Genomic DNA, 21,491 nt, shown 5'->3' with positions numbered 1-21,491 from the left:
AAGCCCCCTGCCCAGATTTGTCTGCTGGTGGAGCCCTGGATCGTGGCTTTTAAGCCCGAAGTTGCCGGAGCTCAGGGTCAGTGCGTCTGCCGTTAATGGCTGCCAGGCCACGCCCCCCCGGTGCTAGTTTCTTAAATACAAGATGGGTACTGGGTAGAGATCTGTTAATTTTTTTCCCCCCGTATTTGGGAAATCAGGACCGGCTCAAAGTGCCTGGTTATACTCGGGGGGACAGAACCATGCGCAGATCTTACTGTTCTGTGCATAGTTGTGCCAATCTCCCCTGCCAGAAGTAAGGGGGCTATTCAATGTCCCGCCGCTATTCCCGACAGGGGAAATAGCGGCTGGGCCCTATTCAATACTGTCTTTTCAGACAGTATTGAACAGGGATCTCGGAAGAACGGACCAGACTTTAGAAGCAGTTGGACCAGATCGTCCGAGAACGGCTGTGGATTGTCATGCTCCGGGCTACAGCGCGACGATCCACGGCTGTATCTCGCCGCCACACCCCTGATTCTTCATAAAGCCGGCCAAGAATGGGACAGGGTCATGGCTGTCCGGCCAGCCCAACAGAGTCTTGATATTGTTTATGGCCTTGTGGTGAACTACCCACCTTGTACTGTGGACAGAGAACTTTTCTTGTCCCGAGACTATTCTAGGAGTGGGCAGTGCCTACTTTTAAGATCATCTATACGGCTAGCTGAGGACATCACCCACACAGAATCTGTGTCTAAAATCAAGGACATCACTTATATAGAACCTTGTCTTTAAAAAAATACATATTCCTTCTATTAACCAGTAATTGATGTTTGTATAAACTTTAAGTACTTTTAGGAATACTCCCTGATGTACAGACCCTGTCGTGCGGTCTAATATAGTCAGTCCCCTGATTAAATCGTTCTGACGAAACGCATTGGGTTTTAAATAAAGGAATTGCTTGTCTGAATGAATCCTACGTCTCATTTCAAAAAGGACAAGAGCACTTTTTATGTCTGATCAGATGATCAGGTTATGTTGATTTATTGAATACATTGATTGGCTAGGTGGTCACAATCTGTAGCGCACTCGTGCAGTTTAATTTCAAGATGTAGTTGTCATTGGCCCATAGCCCTTTATAAAACTGACTTAACTGGCATAGTACTAAATGGTGAACTCCCCCAAGCAGATCACATTACAGAACAGAAACTAGTTTAAGCCCCCCAGATACAGTACTTTGCAGCCATTCCATGTGACAATGATAAACTTATAAATAAAAGATTCCCCTTTATACTCACTTGTGTTCAGCACAAACCCCAAGACAGGTCTGACACATCTCACAGGTCTGTCCTTGGAATTTCGGGTCTGTACATTTGCACCTTCCACATTCGCATACGCCTCTGCCATTGCATTCCTGCCCATTTGCTGCCATACAGGTGCTTTTGTCCAGCGAGCAATCACAAGCACTTCCAGTGAACATGGGTTGACAATCACAAACTCTGCATTTGCACACACCATTACCTGTAACAGATTGAGCATGTTTTATTAGGAGAATTGTGAAAGGCATGAAAGTGAAAGCAAGAGTGCAGAATGTTCACACAGAGCAAACGCATAATCAGACCTGAGCAGTGACTAGCAACTCGTTTACTGTATGTGGGGAAAGTAAATAGTCAATCAATCAGAAAGGCAACGCCCAAGACTGTATCAGTCTCCATTCAGAATGCAGTGTGGGCTACACAACCAGTATCAGGAGCATAGTATCAAATGTCCAAGACATATGCTAACATAGGTTATTTACCACACTTTGACCTTTGTGACTCTGAATACAAGTTGGTGAATAAAAACAAAAAAGGCTAAAGATTCAAAAATAGAGTGGTTAAAATGAGAACGGGTCACACATGCTTACCTCCACAAATCAGCCCATTAGACCGGTCACAATTGAAGTTGTCGCAATCACAGTATTTGCCAGAATAGACTTCAGTGGGATTGTCCCTCTTCTTGCACACACATTGCCCACAGATACAGTCCCCATTGTTACTGCAGATCTCAGAACTGTTCTCCTTCCTGCACTGAGCATCCATATCTTCACTGCTCACCTGTTCTGTGCTGCATTCGCATTGTTTCCCAATGCGACCATCATTACATCTGAGAAAGTGGGAAATGGAATTAGCACATCAGACTATAAGGCCCTACAGCAAAAGTATTTGAAAGTCTCTTGAATGGAGAGGTCTTGAAATTGCATAAAAGAAAACATCCACTAGAGTAACTTTTTTAGCAGCTGCTAGACCAGAATCTGCACGAGTGTCGGGAGTGGAACTATGTTCCCTGTCCCTTGGGGAAAAAAATAAAAAATAAAACTATTAATTTAATCAATGGTGGGAAACCATCTGGTTCTCCCCATCGATGCCAAAACTATACGAAATCTGCCATAAACCATCAATGATTTCTAATCATGGACATCCCTACTGCGTCCCTCACCTTGGAGCTGCGTGGGTGGGACGCTGCTGCATGCTGGAGGGTAAGTCATATGTGTGCTGCCGCTCCATCAGTGGCAGACAACCATGGGCTCCCTGGTTGATGGCAACCAGGAAGCCTGCGGATGTCAGTGCCACAGATGGAGCAGCAGCACCTGTGACAGCTGCCTGGAGGGGGAAGGGGGGGCCCGCCTTGGGGTTTAGCAACTCTCCAACTTCTGCCTGCCCGCCGCTGCGGCCCAGACCGCTGCTGCTGAACCACTTGGTAAGCAGCAAATTTGCGCTGCTTACCCAACCAACTTGAATCACCCCCTAAACGTGGGATTCCTACACCTAGAAAAAAAAAAAAAAAACGCCCTGCTACGATGCACTGTAAGCTAACTGCGGAGAAAACTGCAGAGATAGCAAATAGTCAGAAAAGACCAGAATAGATGTACTGCTATGCACTATAAGACGGACCACAACAAGATGAAAAGAACCCCTTTTTAATACTTAATCTCTTATTAAAAAATAAATCTCAAATCAACAAAACATTCATTTAAAAAAAAAAAAAAAAAAAAAAAATTTCACCGACCCAGGTGAATAAAAAGAATAGAAAATGAACAAGGTTAAACGACTATAAAAGAGTGTGAACATCATCACCAAACATTTGAATGGAAAGCCCATTGAAAAATGACTGGAAAAAAAGGTTAAAAAAAAACTGTCAACTTTTAAAAGACTGGGAAGAATTGAATATCACGACATAAAAGTTGTGATAAAAAGGGAGAATAGGCGTGAAAAAGGGAATAAAACATCTGAATACCTCCCATAAGTGGGAATAAACACTAAGCTATATGTTCTGTGATCACTCACCCCATTAAAAGGAGATAAATATATATTATCCATTGCTTTATGGATTAGCAAAGCACAGGCAGGCAAAGATACTTGTCATGTGTACATATATATATATATGCAATACCTGCAAGCTCCACATTCAAATGTGCCATTTCCAAAGTGACACTCGGCGCTATCGGGCGTTCCAGTCTGCTGGCAGTCACATTCACAAATAAACTTCAGAAGGATCTCTACTTCTTCCGTAAATCCCAATGGCTTAATTTTAATAGATTCAGTTTGGTCTTTTTTGGGGCACTTGTGAGCTGTAACGCTGATTTCAAACTCAACCTTCAAAATAAAAACACACATTACTCACCGAGTTAAAGCTTTCCAGCACCATTTCAAGTATAGAGACAGACTATCCTGACCTCAGTTAAATGACCGAGCAGCATGTACTGTACAGTAGGACCAAACCAAAAGCTTATACACACCTGGTCTCCCAGAGAAATGTTGGAACATTTCCTTCCATTCTCGCCTGTCCCGACAACCCCATTCTTACAGAATGATTTATAATTGATTGTGACGCCTTCTGGCAACTTGCTGTTCTCCAAAATGAGTTCTGAAGAAAGTGACTAGAGAGAAGAGAAGAGCCCACTGAGGACATAGCCAAACATAACAAAGCTGTGCTAATAGGAAGTAGAAGACATTCTTATAAACCAAACAAATAGGCGAACGTCCCTAAGTGAATACTTACATTGTAGGAGTCAATGATCAACTGTATTACATTGCTGGAGTTTGCAGACAGAGTTCCAACAGCAGATTTGGGTATGAGATTCTTTAATTCCTTTAAAAAAACAAACACAAAACACCAATATAATCAGTAATGGAGACCCTAAATTAATACAGTAATCCCAACATACACAGGCATGCACCTATTCAGCTGGGTCTTCACAGGTCACAGACACACGATAACTATACACTGCCTATAGGGAAAGCTTAAAAAGGGATATAAACCTTGTAAACCGCCTGGAATTCATCAGTCACAGCGAAGATCGTTTGTATGTTGTTTTCACTAAGTTTCTGTACTAGGTGAGCAATTGATGGATAGTCCTGCAAATGGAAATTCCATATTAGTAACCGCTTTACAAGATCAGTAAAACCACCAAACCCAATATTGCCTTAAAATTAGCCAACTAAAGTACTACAAGTCATTGGAAAATCACAGGTAATCTGTAATGGTGTGTACACACGGTACAATCCAGCATGAGATTTTGACTATATAGTCAAAATCGCAAGCAGATCGAACAGGTTTTTTACCTTGTGATCCCGATGCGCGCTCCCGAGACAGCACAAATCGAAACCCAGATAGACAGGGCAGCTATGACTATATAGTGCAAATCGAATGAAGATAACATGAATTGTACGTAAATAGCACATGAGTTAGCAAAGATTGCATAGCAAGTCGAGTAGCAAAGGAATCTCACCGTGTGTACACCCCATAACAGTCAGATTATTGGCAGACATTCAGGTATAAAAAAAAAAAAAAAAAAAAAAAAAAAATCGGTACTTATGTATTATCTGGGCTGCCGATTTTTTGATTGTATGCCTTAACTTAAGGCATACAATCAGATGCGATGCGATATCGCATACGACCATATCGCATGCGATGCGATGACCCGATTTTTCCATAGGATTCAATGTTAAAATGGACCGAGTCCATTTTAACATGGAATTCAATGGGAAAAAGGGGTCCTTTTCATACCCCTACTATCCAAGTGGGCATGGAGTTGGATATAAACCTGTGGCGAGCGTAGCGAGCCCCGCGAGGGGACGGTATTCTGTGTCCGCTCGCCACGCTTCGGGCTCGGTAGCTCGCCACAGGTTTATATCCAACTCCATGCCCACTTGGATAGTAGGGGTATGAAAAGGACTCCTTTTCCCATTGAATTCCATGTTAAAATGGACTCAGTCCATTTTAACATTGAATCCTATGGAAAAATCGGGTCATCGCATCGCATGCGATATGGTCGTATGCGATGGACCCGATTTCAAAATCGGCAGCCCAGTTAGTACATAAGTACCAAAAAATCTTTGATGTCAAACTGGTAACAGGTACACCTGGCTAGTGCATATCACACAGATGTGTAGATATGCAATTAGAGACGAGTATGGTACAGTTTCCCACTTAAAAAAAACCCCTTCTATTTAGAAAGACTAAACGTTTTAGCATTTACGCGATAACAAGCTTGTTGACATCCTAACAAAAGCGGACTTACATAGTAATGGCTCATGGTGTACATATTATCTTGCATATGACATTTCCCATCATTAGGGAGAACGATTCCTCCTAATTTTCCATCACCAGCAAAATGAAACCCGGCATCGGTGGAAAAGACCAACAAGCGGGTGACATTCCTCCAGCCAATATGTTCCTGAAATTAAAAAGGCTGAAACGTTAGGACAATAATTTCATGGCAGGATCAGACAACATTCAATGGTTTCATGTCCAACAATAAGCCTTCATGATGAACATATGCTGCCAGTAGCTTCTTGCCAAGTATGAGAGCAATGAGAAAACAATGTAGAAGTTAAATAGGGTGCTTTTGTCTTATTACTGCATAATATTTGTAAATATCTTGTACATATGGATTTATTCAGTTTTGTGATTCAGAGGAGCTACAATAAGCAGAGAGAAGAGTAGAGTAGTACAAGTACATTCTGAAAATTGATAAGTAGAAGCTGACTGGTTACTAAAGGTCCATACACACTGGGCGACTATGCCCAGCGTGTATGGACAGCGATGGTAGTGTCCATCGATGCGGGGAAAACCGCTCAGTGCATTGACACTGAGTAGCTTTCCCCCTGCCCGGCACCAATGGCGTTGCATAGCAGAGCGCTATACAAAGCCGTCCTGAAAGATGCTCTAACCAGCAGATGAACGGCTTTCCCGACGATGTTGTGGGAGCGCGCAGCAGCGCTCATCACCAGGCGATACACACATACAACCTGCTGTTTTGAGCGACTTTCAGCTCAAAGTCGTCTAGTGTGTATGGGCCTTAAGGGTCCACTTCTCCACTCTCTCTCCCAAGTGTAGACAGTGCAGTGTTCTAGAGGTGTCACTTCCTGCCCAGTAGTGTAGTGTAGAGGTGTCTTGTAAGAGCAGTGTTACACCCTTTCCTCTGTTTGTGTAACACTTCTATAGCACACTGCATTAAATTTAGCAAGGAGAAGTGAATTGGCATTTTCTTTTTATTATACTTCAAAGATCTAATCACTCACTATAGTCAATTTATAATTTGAGAAAGCTGTAGCTAGGTACTATTCGTAATATTTATTGAAAAAGCCATTATTTCCCAAGTGCTTTTATTCCCAGTACTTACACCACACACAGCAACTTGCATTATTGCATCAAATCCACCTTCTGGAGAATCAAGATTACCGGAGATATGTTGTTTGCCTACTAGGTCATTGAATAATCTCCCATCGCTTGTCAAATTAAGAACATTTTTGTAACTGAATGGACTAGTGCAGTTCTGGTCAGTGGTGCAAGGGTTGATGAGCTTAGCAGGAGTGGTGCTAATATAAGGCATAACTGTTTTTTCCACAAAAGATCCAAAGCCTAAAAACAAAACAAAAACACATAGTACCATAAACAAAACCGATCAACAAACCCTTTTTATAGCCAAAAGGATCTGAGCACAAAACTCAATGTTCTTGTCCCTTCTCCCAATATCTAGGTTGGCAGTCAATAGGTCGAAACCACATGGTCAAAAGGTTGACACAAGCAATAGGTCAACATGGCTATGGTCGGTGCATAAAAATAGGTCTTTTAGTTTTTGAGGTTTTTTTTTTTTAACTTTTTCATATTTTGCCATCCACATGTACCCCATATGGGAAAGTGTGTGAATACAGCATTAGGGGAGTGAGGCACCTGGCCAGAAGCCTTGTAGTACACAGGTGTCGACTAGTACCCGAAAAACCTAGACATTGTTTACTCTAATGATGCACTCTAATGTATCCGATAATCAGCTTGGTTTGGAATACATAAGATAGGTCAATGACAAAACGGACCACCAGTCGTTTCACCAATACAAAGAAAGGTCACTAATACTTAATTTTATAAAAAGAAGTGTAATATTTAAGTAATACAAAAAAAAAAAAAAAGACCCAAAGAAAAAACAAACAGGATGAATTAGACAGATTTAAATATTAACCTGAAGAGAAAAAAAGATATATGAAGGACCCCCCCCCCCCCCATATGCAGAATAACACCCAACAATCAGTTTGCTTGGAATTACCTTCCAGTGTCGCAAGACTGCAATGCAACTGTACAAGATTTAGAAGATTTGTTTGGCTTCTACTAGCAAAAAATATACATACATAAGAATTAATCAAGCCAAGAATATGTAAGAGGCTGAAATATGATGGGGAGGGATGCAATATTTTACTTTGTAAATCATACCTATCCGGAAGTCTGAAGTAATCTGCTCCATTTCTCTCATAAGGGCAGTGCCAAGGCTTTTCACATTCTCTAAATCATCTTTCATTGAAAAAGACAGGTCCATAAGATAGTATAAATCAATAGGATAATCTTCAGCTCTTCTGAATGTTAAATTAAAAGTCTGGGGCTCTCCTAAACAAGAAAAGGAATAGGACATTATAAAAGCACTATAATAGGCATGAATACCACAGATGTTCATGACTCTTCCAACAAAACACCACACACCTGATCTCAGCTCAAATCGTAATTGCTGAGGACGGATCTGGGTAATGTTTGCTGGATCCATACGTTCTCCTTTGGCCTTATTTGTTATGGGATGGTTTTTAAGCTTTTCCTTGCTACCTCTTGGATTCTGAATATCATCCTCTAAGCAACCTTTACTTTTCAATGCAGCCAGATCATCGCAACGAGCAGATGTTGGTTCACCTTCTTGCAAGAAGTCCTATAAATGAAGACATTTAACAAAATGGAGCATAAGTGTATGCAAAACTAATCCCCATTCCATGTAGTGGAAATAATGTGAATAAAATGGTGCACTGATTTTAGGTATGTATAGAGGGACTGTATATAAGCACACTAAGACCAGACATTTATAGCAAATAACTGTACATTTATAAATATTTTTTTTAGAAACTAACCTACCATATAGGAAAAACTATAGCTACCATATACTGCCATTTCCAATCATTTTAAAGTACTCAGAATTTACTCAAATGCAAACAAAGAAAATAAAGTTTAGAAGCCACCATCAGCTACATTGCCATTCTAATCTGCTTTACTAACAGAAACCAGCAGATATGTTAAGCAGCCGTTTTAAAAACCGCCGGAATAAGCCAGTAAGGGAATCCTATAGATACAACTTACTCAAGTCAGTAGTTACAAGTTAGATAGGTTGAACTCGATGGACTAACCTCTTTTTTCAGCCTTAATTACTATGTTAAGCCGCCATACACAGAAGTGGTTGTGGCTAGCGAGACACCTGAAATGCTGTTTAAGTTATGTGGCTAGAATGTGAGGACTCAATACACTTTTAGGAGGGCAATCATTATACGGAGGAAGGCAGAATATAACAATGTTACTACTCTTATAGGGGAAATATTCGTAACGCTGATGCTGCCTGTATCCTGTCAACCACACCAGTGGGCCCCAGTGTCCCACAGGTGGAAAAAGGACTCAGTGCCGTTAAAAGAGATGGCATGCACATGGCATCTATGCACAGTGCCAGTAGAGCTTGGGCATGCCCTTTAATAGAAATAATTTCGGAAGGTGTCACAGGGCCATTCCACCTCCCAGAGTGGCCAAGCCATAGATAAGTGCAGTATTTTTCTGCCTGTGCGCTTGGTGCTTTTCCACTATAATTAGAAATCCATAGTACAATAAAAAAAATTGCATTCAATTATGTTAATAAAATAACACCCAAAAGCAACTGTTTGACCTTTACATAAAAATTAAAGTAATAGATAACATTTTTATGCTGAGATAAGTACTAGCCATATTGCTTCGCTACTGTGGACATTACAGAAAAATAGATAATCAATGTAATAAGCAAAATCAGTGCTTTGGGAACCACTGGTTCTAACAGTTTCTGAATAGTAATGCAAAAGAACTTTTCATAGAAACACACATACAAAAAGGTGGGAATAGTATTATGCTGCCCATGCGACTGACAGGTATCATGTGCACTACTGAGTCATCGCACAGCACATAAAGTATGTGCTACATGTACTTTTTGAACTAGATTGCACTGCACATAGTTCAAAATGCAGGGCTTTAGCACATTGCATGCGCTTTGAAAGAGATGCAATGCCATCTAGTTCAGAACGCACTGAGTTTATCGCTCTGTGTATTGGCAGCATTAGCACTATGCATGCCATTTGCAATAAACATTTTGAATAATAACACTACTTTTTTTTTTAAAGTCACAACATAAAGACTTCTTTTTTTAAATAACCATTTGGTTTTAACAATTATTTTAACCAGCCAACCCTGCTAATTTGTATTTGGATACACCTTCCTTTTGGCCCATGAAACTTGCTGAGTTGTCCGATCACTTTAGGTACCTTATGAAACAAAGTCCCCATTCAAAGCTGAACACCACACCCTGGATGAGAGTTTACAACGAAGGGCATTGGGCCAAGTAGTATTTTATCAGATACGTCTTATTTGTAAACTTCGATGAAAGGATCACACAAAGGCCAATCTAATGTAGCAACATAGGCCAGTGTAACTTATTCAAACTTTACATAACAATGTAGTGCATTTAAGCATTCATTTCCAAAGCAGACATTCAACTAGTACACGAGCGACAGTATTAAGTCAGTTACAAAGAAGCATCCCACATGATATAAGCAGTATGTCCACAAGTAGGAGCAGAGTGTTCTGTCACACCAAGAACACGATTACCATTCCTATTGGTGTTAATTGAAGATCATATCTACTCACCGCTTTTGTGCACCAGCCACAGTTTGGCCCAGCCTGTATGCATTCTCCACATGATTTGGCATTCGCTTTTAGACATTCAGTTCCACCTATATAAAAGTGATGCAAGTTAGCGCTATTCATTATATAAGTGCAGTGCAAACCAGGATCGTTAGCGGACAGACAGTGCAATGGTTATCATTACTGCCTCACAGCAGTGAGGTCATGGGTTAGAGTCCCACCACGGTCCTAACTGTGTGGAGTTTGTATATTCTCTGCATGCTTGCATCAGTTTCCTCCCACAATCCAAAAAATATACTGGTAGGTTAATTGGCTCCCAACAAAATTAACCCTAGAATGGTAATATAGATTGTAAGCTCCACTGGGGCAGGGACTGATGTGAATGTTCAAATATTCTCTGTAAAGCGCTGCAGAATGCGTGCGCCATATAAATAACTGGCAAATAAATAATAGTGCATTTTAAATCACTAGATCACAGTCTAGGTTAAACTTATCATATTCTGCACTTTAATACAGTACAAGGTATTGGATACTAACCAACTGCATCAGTTGCCCAGACAGTGTAACTTAACTAAACATAAAGCACTTGGGGAAGTTAAACTACAAAATAACAAACATTTTAAAAGTAATCAGGTATGGAGGGGAATAATGAAAGCCTCTGGTTCTGTCAAAGGGACATTTATATTTTAGTTATAATAACATATATTACTTCCTTCCATAAAGTGTGCTGCAAGAAGTTTAGCTAGGTCTCATAAAATCTGTGCTGCAAAGCGTTTAAGCATTGTCACTTGCTACAGGAACTATGACCTGCAAGTGTCCAACGGCTATTTCCTATACCAGGGGTGGGGAACCTTTTTTGTGCCAAGGGCCGTTTGTATGGGGAAAAAAATTATTCGGGGGCCATTTGTAAAAATGTATCTTACAAATTGTCCTGCTGCAGCCGTCCCACGCTCTGGCAGCTGCCGCTGAATAGGACCGACAGTCACCGGCTGCTGTTGATTAAGAGGAATCTCGCTAGAACTACCGACCACTCGCGAGAATACCCCTGTTCTTGACACTCAGACCGGCCGCATACGGCCCCCGGGCCTGAGGTTCCTCACCCCTGTCCTATACATATGGACCTTTTAACTGGAATAGTGCCATAAGTACATCAGATAGCAGATCTGTTACATTTAAAATGGGAATTAAAAAAAAAAAATCATATGGATATTGATAGCCAGATATCAAACTTTCACGTAAGCATGTCCACCCATAACAGTTTCTAAAAGGATATCCAAAGCAAAACAAGAAGATCTAGACTTACCTTGCTGAGCACTGGTGTACAGAACAGGACACATACACAGCCCCACAATAAAGATTATAGCATGCGCCATCTGTAAATAAACAAATTATATCATAAGTTAAACAGCATTAAGGATATACATTTCAATACTTCAGCAACAACACTGATGGTTAGAGCTACAAGGTTAGGTGCTAGTTAAAGCTGCCAATCATCTGTGGCATTGACAGATCGTTTTAAAAATGGCAACATGAATCAATGCTAGAACTGGGTATACACCGAAATAACACCAGTGGGGATTTTGTGTGTACATTATAATAAAGTAAAAATGAAGGACGTAGTGATCATGTTCAGTTCATCATTAGCATACTACATGTCATTAGCGATATCCCTTTATGTGATGCGCGGCAGATCAAACCAAGCATTCGTCGCTACTAACCTCAGGAGTGCACAGTCCATGGTTCACACAGAGCAATGTTGTTACAAAACAGCGCATCCCACAAACATCACTTCGGTGTATACTATGCCAGGATTGTTTCACATTAATTCCTGTTGTGAATTTAAAACCACTTCTACTCTAAGCCACCAATGAATGATTGGTTAGACATCCCACCTGGTAGTAAATCTCCCCCTTAGTCTTTTGGTCAAGTAGTTTTAAAATCACTACATAGTTACATAGTAGGTAGGGCTGAATAAAGACTTGCGTCCATCAAGTTCAGCCTGGTTTTATAATAGCTTGTCCCTTCTAGTATAGTATGCTCAGGTATATTAGAGAAGGATTATGTTACTCAATGGTACCCATGGATGTTTTTAACCAATAAATGTTTGTCCAGCCTTATTTTAAATGTATTTATAGTGTCTGCCGACCCCACTTCACTAGGAAGAGAGTACCAAAGTTTTACTGCTCTGACAGTAAAGAATTTTTTCCTTCTAAGTAACTGAACAAAATATGTCTTCTAATCTAAACTCGTGGCCTCGCATCCTAGATTCCTTACTAGTAGAAAAAAAGGGATTTTTGTAAGAACTTACCGTTCGAATCCCTTTCTCTGATATGGTCCTGGTGACACAGCTCAACACTGGGATGTAGGAGGGTCCGAAGGAGCCAGGCACCTATCCTAAAGCTTTAGAGGGTAGGCTCCTCCCCTACTGCATCCCTGGACTCTTCAGTTCAACTTTCAAAGCCACTGGAATACATTAACTCAGTACAAACGCCTGCACATATTATATGCACATTTTATAACAGAAACTGTTAACTTTTAACCATTTTAACATGAACATCATGAAATTCTGGCATACTTACTGAGCGTAAGGGAGGGATCGCTGTGTCACCAGGACCATATCAGAGAAAGGGATTCGAACGGTAAGTTCTTACAAAAATCCCTTTTTCTCTTTCAATGGTCCTGGTGACACAGCTCAACACTGGGACGTTCCAGAGCCGGTCCTTTGGGAGGGTACGCTCAGGTCTGCAGCTCTCAGCACTGCTCGCCCGAATGATGCGTCCTCCGACGCGAACTCATGGAATCTATAGAATTTGGCAAATGTGTGAACAGATGACCAAGTGGCAGCTCTGCAAACCTGCTCCGCTGTGGCCCCATGTCGGACCGCCCAAGAGGTAGCAACTGACCTGGTGGTATGCGCATTAATTCTGGCCGGTACAGGCCTACCCACTTTGGTGTATGCAAAAGCTATCACAGATCGCAACCACCTAGCAATGGTCTGCTTAGATGCAGGCCAACCAATTTTATGTACGTCATACAATACCAATAAAGTGTCAGTCTTTCTAACACTCTTCACTCTGTCCACATATATGCGTAAGGCACGCACAACATCCAAAGTCTTCAACTTGTCCCTTTTCTTGGAACCCTCTGGGGGTTGAAACACAGGTAGAACTATCTCCTGATTTAAATGGAAGGCAGAGACTACCTTCGGTAAAAATTGCGGCACTGTTCTCAGAACAGCCCTGTCATCGTGAAAGATTAAGAAGGGAGATTTGCATGACAAGGCTCCCAACTCAGACACCCTCTTAGCAGATGCTACTGCTAACAAAAACACTAACTTCCACGTGAGAAACTTAAAGTCAGCCGACCTCAAAGGCTCAAAAGGTGCCTTCTGAAGGCAATCCAAAACCAGTGACAGGTCCCAAGGTGCTACTGGTTGCTTGTAAGGGGGTTTCAGTTTGGATACCCCTTGTAAAAAAGTTTGAATCTCCGGTAAAATGGCAATTCTTTTTTGAAAATAGATGGACAAGGCCGAAATCTGCACCTTCAACGACTGAAGGCTTAGGCCCGAAGAAAATCCATCTTGTAAAAAATCCAACATTTTTGATAATTTGAAGTGAGATGTGTGAGCTTTTTGCCTCTCACACCATCTAATATAAGTCTTCCAGACTCTATAATAATTTGCAGAAGAAACAGCCTTTCTGGCTTTTATCATAGTCTGCACTACTGCGTCAGAAAATCCTTTCTTTTTCAAAATGGCGGTTTCAATAACCAAGCCGTCAAAATCAATCGATCGGAATCCAGATGATTGAATGGGCCTTGTCTTAACAGGTCTGGTCTCAGAGGTAGACGCCATGAATCCACTGATAACCTCTGAAGCCTCGAATACCAAGACCTCCTTGGCCAATCTGGGGCCACAAGGATCACCGGGACCTTCTGGTCCTGTACCCTCTTTAACAGTCTTGCTAACATCGGAATAGGAGGGAATGCATAAAGAAGATCTCCCTGCCAATGGGTAGTCATGGCATCCACTGCCTCTGCTAGCGGATCTCTCGTTCTGGCATAGAACCTGGGCACCTGATGGTTGAACCTGGATGCCATTAGGTCCAAATCCGGAGTTCCCCACATTGCAGTGATCTGGTGAAACACCTGAGGGTGTAGGCTCCATTCTCCTTCCTTGAGCTCCTCCCTGCTCAGGAAGTCTGCTTCTATATTCTCCACTCCTGGAATGAATATAGCCGATACTGCAGGAACATTCTGTTCCGCCCATAGAAAGATTCTGGACACCTCCCACATGGCCAATCTGCTGCGTGTACCTCCCTGGTGATTCAGATACGCCACAGCTGTGGCATTGTCGGTCTGAATCCTCAAGGGGGAGTTCCTTAACCTGTCTCCCGCCAAGGAAATCACTTTCCAGACAGCTCTCAGCTCCAAGATGTTGATTGGCAACGCTGATTCCTCTGCCGTCCACAGGCCCTGCAGCCTGAGATCCAGGGCTACTGCCCCCCAGCCCCTGAGACTGGCATCGGTAGTTACTATCAACCAGTCCCAGGTCTGTAATGACCGACCCCACTGAAGGGAATCTACCTCTGTCCACCATTTCAAGGAGTCCCGAGTGTCTGCGGACAGCACTATCAACTCCGTCTTCATGGTCAAAGTGTTTCCTGACCAGGCTGACAAAATGTTCCATTGGAATACTCGAGAGTGGAACCTGGCAAATTGAAGCGTTTCGAATGACGCCACCATTTTCCCCAGGAGTTTGAGGCACCTCCATACTGACAAGCTCGGAGCACTGAGGATCTCCTGAACTAGATTGACCAGGTCCCTGGCCTTTATCTCCGGGAGGAATACCCGATGGAGATGGGTATCCAGTATGACTCCCAAGAACTGGATCCTCTGTGATGGTACCAACTGAGATTTTTGTAAGTTTAAAATCCAGCCGTGAGCCTGCAAAAAACTGATGGCCTCTTTTAAATGACTTTGAAGCAGTGTTGCTGATTCTGCTTTGAACAGGAGATCGTCCAAATAGGGTATTACTGTGATTCCCCTGAGCCTCAGCACTGCCGCCATCACAGACATTATTTTTGTAAATACCCTTGGCGCGGTTGCTAGGCCAAAGGGTAACGCCCGGAACTGTAAATGCAGGTCTCCTATGGCAAATCTCAACAGCATCTGATGTTCCGGGTGAATGGGAACGTGCAGATATGCGTCCTGGACATCCATGGACGCCAGAAATTCTCCCTGGTCCAGACTCAGGAGTACAGTTCTCAAAGACTCCATTTTGAAATGGTCTACCCAAAGGTGAACATTTAAGGACTTCAAATTTAGTATTGGTCTGAAAGACCCGTCTGGTTTGGGCACCAGGAACAGCGTGGCGTAAAATCCTTTCTTCCACTCTGCCCTGGGAACCGGGACTACCACCCCTTTTTCCAAAAGGGAATGAGCCGCTCTCATAAGAGCTGTGCGCAGGAGCGCCTGCTTTGGTATGGGTGTGGGGATGAACCTCTTTGGAGGCCGCCCTCTGAAAGGGATTTTGTAACCCTGGGTAATAATCTCTAAGACCCAGGTATCCTGGTCTAGAGAAGCCCAAGCGTCTCTGAAGTGTGTAAGACGCCCCCCCACCTTTATCCCTGCCGGGCTGATCCCCTGGCAGTCATGCGGAGGGTTTTTCCTCTCCTTTAGAGGCAGGCTTCTTATTGAAAGAGCCAAACTTGGACCTTTGGGATTTGCCCCTGGAGTTCTGGAACTTTCCCCTGAACGATTGTCCCCGAAAGGACGCACCACCTCTAGGGGAGGGCCGAAAGGACGGCCTAAAAGCAGCAAATCTGGATGACTGCTTTGTTGAGGAGGCCGGCAGAAACGTACTCTTGCCGCCTGTGGCTTGTTTTATAATCTCCTCAAGCTCAGAACCAAAAAGTAACTTTCCCTTGAAAGCTAACATTTCTAAGGCCTTTTTGGACTCATTGTCCGCTTCCCAGGCCTTAAGCCAGAGTACCCTCCTGGCATTTATGGAGACTGTGGATACTCTGGTAGCCATTTTAAGAGCTTCCTCCTCTGCTTCCACCGCATATTCTGCAGCGGCCTTAATCTTTTCTGCTACCAGCAAAGCACCGTGGTCAGCCTGCAGCATGGTGCATAGCTCACCAGCCCACTCTATAATGGCCTTAGAGACCCAGGCTGAAGCAATAAGGGGACGCAGGGTAAACCCCACCCCTTCAAAAAAAGCCTTGAGGTTTCCCTCTAGCTTTTTATCCATAGCATCTTTAAAAGCTGCACCACCCTGTACAGGTAATACCGTAGCTTTTGATAAGCGTGCCACAGAAGCATCCACAACAGGCACCTTTTCCCAGAGTTCAGAATGAGACTCCGGCATGGGGTACAGACTAAGGAATCTTTTAGGCATCTGTAGCCTCTTATCTGGGGTTTTCCAAGCCCCTTCCAATAGTTCCTGTAACCCCTCATCTGAGGGAAAAGTAACAGCCTCCTTTCGCTGTCGCTTAAAAACACCCTTAACAGGGGTCTTATCCTCAACAGACAGTTTTAACGCCTGTTTTACAGCCACAATAAGATCCTCTATACCAGCAGCAGAGGTCTCTTCAAAATCATCACCCTGGTCCCAGGGTGTGTCAGTATACTCTCCTTCCTCTTCCTCTAACACATTAGGCATAGCATAAGACCTTTTAGGGGTCCCTGTAACCTCATCCATTTTGTCCAGTATTTCACTGAATCTGTTGATCCCCTTAGCAGTATCCTGCATCACCTGAATAAGTGCAGGATCTGCCTGGGTAAGAGGTAAGGAGCCAGACGACTGCTGAGATGATGGCATAGGTCTCTGTGATTCTACCAGCACATCACTCTGCCTGTCCAGAAGCTGCACCAAAGCGTTTACCGACCTGCCTAGGGCACTGGCCCACGCAGGTTCACTCTGCTCTCCCCTATGGTGTTCACTGCCCATGGGTCTCACATCAGCGCAAGTAATACATAAGCCCCCCTTGGCCATCTGCTCAGGGACAAACTTTTGTGTGCAAACATTGCACGCGCTCAGTGCACTAAGGACTCCCTCCCCCAAAACCACAGCCTGATGCTCAGACATGATGCAAGTGAAGCGTATATATATATATCTCAATATACACAGTGCAAACAATTGTACAAGCGTTTATACAAAGTCAATGCACCCAATCACTTAGCTGTCTGTAGGTTTCAACTGCGGGGAAGCGATGCCCAGGAAATCCAAGTCACTCTGCCAGGATCAATAAGCCAGCTCAGCTCCGCTGCAAGCGTTCTGAAAGGCGCCAAAGTCAGAGTGAAGGAAGAGACCAAAGTCCCTGCTGCTGCGGGGTCCGTGACCTTTTGGCGCCAACCACCCCCAGCTAGCCGCTCCTTAGGTAGGATTTCCTTGTTCCAGTATCTCCCCCTCAAATGGGGACCACTTGGAACATGCCTGTCACAGCGCTGCTGTCCTCTCAGTCAGGAGCTCAGCGTGTAAGCTCCGCATAAAATGGCCGCCGCCATCACGGAGCGCCTGTCCCCCATGATCCCCACCTAAATGTGGAGCCGGTTTCAGGCTACTCCGGAGCCCAGGCAGCCTCTTAATAGAGGCTGTAAGCGCAGCACAGGGAGACCAGACAGAGTCTACCCTGTGCACAGAGAGCTGACAGGACGCGCTTCTGTCAGCTCCTGCTGCGCTAGCAGTGTGAGGATTCACTATGAAAATCCTCACACTGTGCCTACCTAGCTAGGGTAATAGTTAATAAAATAATAAAAATCCCCTAACTACTCTAATTCTTCGGCTGCTCCTGCAGCCCTTTAGAATAGCACCCACTCCAGTGGGCACCTAACACGAACTGAAGAGTCCAGGGATGCAGTAGGGGAGGAGCCTACCCTCTAAAGCTTTAGGATAGGTGCCTGGCTCCTTCGGACCCTCCTACATCCCAGTGTTGAGCTGTGTCACCAGGACCATTGAAAGAGAAAAGGGTGTTTGACAGTGCCTTATATTGGCCCCTGATATATTTGTACATGTTGAGCATGTCGCCCCTTAAACGTCTCTTCTCTAGTGTAAATTTTCCCAGATTGCTTAATCTCTCCTAGTAGCTTAAAGTCTCCATTCCCCCAACAAGCTTTGTTGCTCTTTATAAGCTTTGTTGCTTATAAATGATAAAAGTAACAAATGGTAATTAACCGCGAGGCAAAAATAGGCCAATATCGCGACCGGTGGTATTAGACCCAACCCAATTACAGCCTGTCTATACTGTGGGGTAAAGGACCCATTTTCATGCAATAATACATCCAGGATAACTTTCCGGACCCATGGCGTTAGGGTGGAAAACCGGTGTTGATAGAGCTGGTTATCAGGGTGTCTGCTTAATCCCCAATACTTGCCAGTGGTCAGGGCTAATTGGATAGAACACTACATTATCTATTGAAATACTGTTCAAAATATTCTAGCATTCAATCCCAGTCAGATCTTTGGTGGTACTGGTCCTCTTTCTGCTGTGATGATGATTTTACAAAAGATCCGACAGAGTGAAACGTGAACTCTGTACCTGAAACGTCAACTCTGTACCTATTATGATGGATAAAACTTTCTATTGGCTTGTATTTGGCTCTTGTGAGTGCCTTTAGACTCAGAGTACCTTAGAGTGGACGCACCTGTTGCATTTGCACTAGCTGAGTGTGCAGATACTGTGGCGATATATAAGGCTTTACCATTATTGTTCACGGGTTTATATTTCATATTGGACCATTAGAGCAACATATCGGATACAGATTCTTGCACTGCCAGGGCACAAGTTTTAGCGTATTACAGTACTGAGCTTGTGTTTATAGTAATAAATAAATACAATCATTAACAGGTATCCATTTTTGGTAATCCAAAAGCAAATGTGCTGCTGACTCATGACAATCATAAACAGTGTGTAACGTTCAGAGCTCACCCAGTGAGTAACACTGCTAGAACACCAGCATTCTTCAGCAAATGCATCTTTCAAGAGTGGAAGTACAGGCGCAGATTCCTGACCTGCAATGTTCCCATATATGGCCTGCCCATTGCTTCTACAGAAAAACACTCCTCTGGGCTGGCTTCAGAGCCCTCAGATGAGTGTGCTAGGGAACCTTATTCCTATTTACAATAGCCAGTAAAGGGTGAGACTTGTGCAGCATGCAGGTTATTGCGCCATAATCAGATATGCAGCCAGATTTATTTAGGTGCATACACACTGGCAGTTTTTGTCCAGTGTGTATGCTGAGCAGTGATATGAAAATCACTGGCTGATAAATTGCTCAGTGCATACACACAGATATTTTTCACTGGGCCCAGCAATTTTCCCTGTAGGTGAACTACTTTCCACAGTAGGAGACTGGTGAAAAGTTGTTCACTCAGCCTGATGGTCAGCAGCGGCTGGTGATGTGGGAGCGCGCATGAGCGCCCACCCATACACTAGGCGACTGAGTTTAAAACAAAAATAAGGAGCTACTTTGAGCTCATTGCCTAGTGTGTATGGGCCTTTAGAAAAACTTTGGAAGTCACACATATTTCACTGCTGGGCTATTGGGCTTAGCATGTAACCAATTCCTACTGCACAAACACTAGACATCGTCAATACTGATTAACATGTATGGCCAATACTAAACACACTGGCTCATGTCACACAGACAGACATTGAAATCTAGAGTGGTGAATACTTGGCTAAAGTTGTACATAAAGAAGTTTAAACTGTGGACTATGAAGTGTTTCTGAAGTCATAAATACCAATTTAAAGCAGATGTCCACTTTCAGATACAGGGTGCGTATCCCTTATCCAAATTGTTCCGAAAACCATACATTCCAGAAAGTTCCACTTTTCAAGATGTAGAGTAGGAATAAACTTTAGTTGACAGATTACTTCAAACAGACAGCTGGAACATTCTCAAGGCCCAATCAAACAATTGTCGAGGTGTCAGAATTTGTTGATCATGCGGCCTTTGGAGACTGGCTCATGCAGCTAATCTTTTCACAGTGCCACCAACTCCATCACATGCCCCTTTTCCATGGGAGGTGTCTGAAAAGTGCAACTCGGCTGGAATTCCAAAGTATTGCTTGTGACAGCAAAGCTTAAATTAAATTCTTTCGATTTTTATACCGAGAGGCAGCTTCATCTGAGAAATAAATTATCTTTGTAATGATAGGATACTTTTCCTTAAGGAAATTACATTACATTTTTGAAAGTGGAACAAGTTTGTTTACTGGAGGACGAAGTAGAATATAAAGACATTAAAGGATTTATCACTTGTGTGTATGATGCAGAGTGGTGGGTAGCATGTGTTCTTGATGTAGATGAAAAGTAGGAATTAGAAAATGTAGTTTGCTCCATCCACAAGGACCATCCCCCCCCATCATACAAATACCCAGGGAAACCAGACATTCTTCTAGTTCAGGGATGGGGAACCTTCGGCCTTCCAGCTGTTGTTTAACTACACATCCCAGCATGCCCTGCTACAGTTGTAGCATGCTGGGATTTGTATTTCCACAACAGCTGGAGGGCTAAAGGTTCCCAATCCCTGTTCTAGTTCATCGTGATATACTACCAATAGTAGACTCAATGACTACAACAGGACGTGTGTACACCATTACAGAAAGAGAAACTCTGTCTGCAACTTCAAAACTAAACTCATGGAAAGCATGAACAAACCTGGTCTGTTATATATACATTAAGGTTATATTGTCGTTTTTCAAAACTTTATAATACACTGAGAGAATTTTGAATAATTTAGATGCCTAATCATTATCTCATTATCCCATGGGAGTCCCAAAGTGAAATTTGGTACATTTTTAAATGAAATATGGGTGAACTAAAAAAAATAAGGTACTTGTGTATTTTGGCGGCGCCCCCGATGTCCGTCGGACGACGAACAGATCGCATCGCATGCCATGCACCCGATGGCATGCGATGCGACGCGATTTTGACCCCCTATACGACCAAAAATCGTATAAGCACCCTAAAGGGTGCTTTTGAGCACCCAAATGGGTGCTTACAATGTTAAATGCACCCCCACGCCACCCCCCACTATAAACGTGAACCCGAAGCGTGGCGAGCGCAGCGAGCCCGCGAGGGGCGGCGGTACGCGTCCTACGACCTTTTCATACCCCCACTATCCACGTCGGCGTGGAGTTGAGAATAGAATAGTGTGGCGAGCGCAGCGAGCCACCGAGCCCGAAGCGTGGCGAGCGCAGCGAGCCCCGCGAGGGGACGCGGATACCTTCACAGTTATACGCGTCCCCTCGCGGGCTTCACAGGTGTCCGTGGCGACGCGGA

General features: G+C 43.4%; 1 protein-coding gene across 2 annotated transcripts in view; it reads right to left on the bottom strand.

Moving 5' to 3' along the window:
* Positions 1 to 21,491, bottom strand: part of ITGB1 (integrin subunit beta 1) — a 62,782-nt gene that overhangs the window by 24,236 nt on the left and 17,055 nt on the right. For both annotated transcript variants that reach the window (XM_083188850.1, XM_083188851.1), the window contains exons 2-13: positions 11,507 to 11,576; positions 10,207 to 10,292; positions 7,990 to 8,206; positions 7,726 to 7,896; positions 6,644 to 6,882; positions 5,540 to 5,695; positions 4,278 to 4,373; positions 4,018 to 4,107; positions 3,755 to 3,895; positions 3,409 to 3,611; positions 1,883 to 2,121; positions 1,275 to 1,497 (exon numbers count right to left, since the gene is read on the bottom strand). In XM_083188850.1, the coding sequence (XP_083044976.1) occupies positions 1,275 to 1,497; positions 1,883 to 2,121; positions 3,409 to 3,611; positions 3,755 to 3,895; positions 4,018 to 4,107; positions 4,278 to 4,373; positions 5,540 to 5,695; positions 6,644 to 6,882; positions 7,726 to 7,896; positions 7,990 to 8,206; positions 10,207 to 10,292; positions 11,507 to 11,576 (1,931 nt within the window). The remainder of the gene's footprint in view (positions 1 to 1,274; positions 1,498 to 1,882; positions 2,122 to 3,408; positions 3,612 to 3,754; positions 3,896 to 4,017; positions 4,108 to 4,277; positions 4,374 to 5,539; positions 5,696 to 6,643; positions 6,883 to 7,725; positions 7,897 to 7,989; positions 8,207 to 10,206; positions 10,293 to 11,506; positions 11,577 to 21,491) is intronic.

Source organism: Crinia signifera, chromosome 5 (genome assembly GCF_055691185.1).
Source record: "Crinia signifera chromosome 5, ASM5569118v1, whole genome shotgun sequence".
NCBI classification, from domain to species: Eukaryota; Metazoa; Chordata; class Amphibia; order Anura; family Myobatrachidae; genus Crinia; species Crinia signifera.
This window is presented reverse-complemented; position numbering and strand designations above follow the sequence as displayed.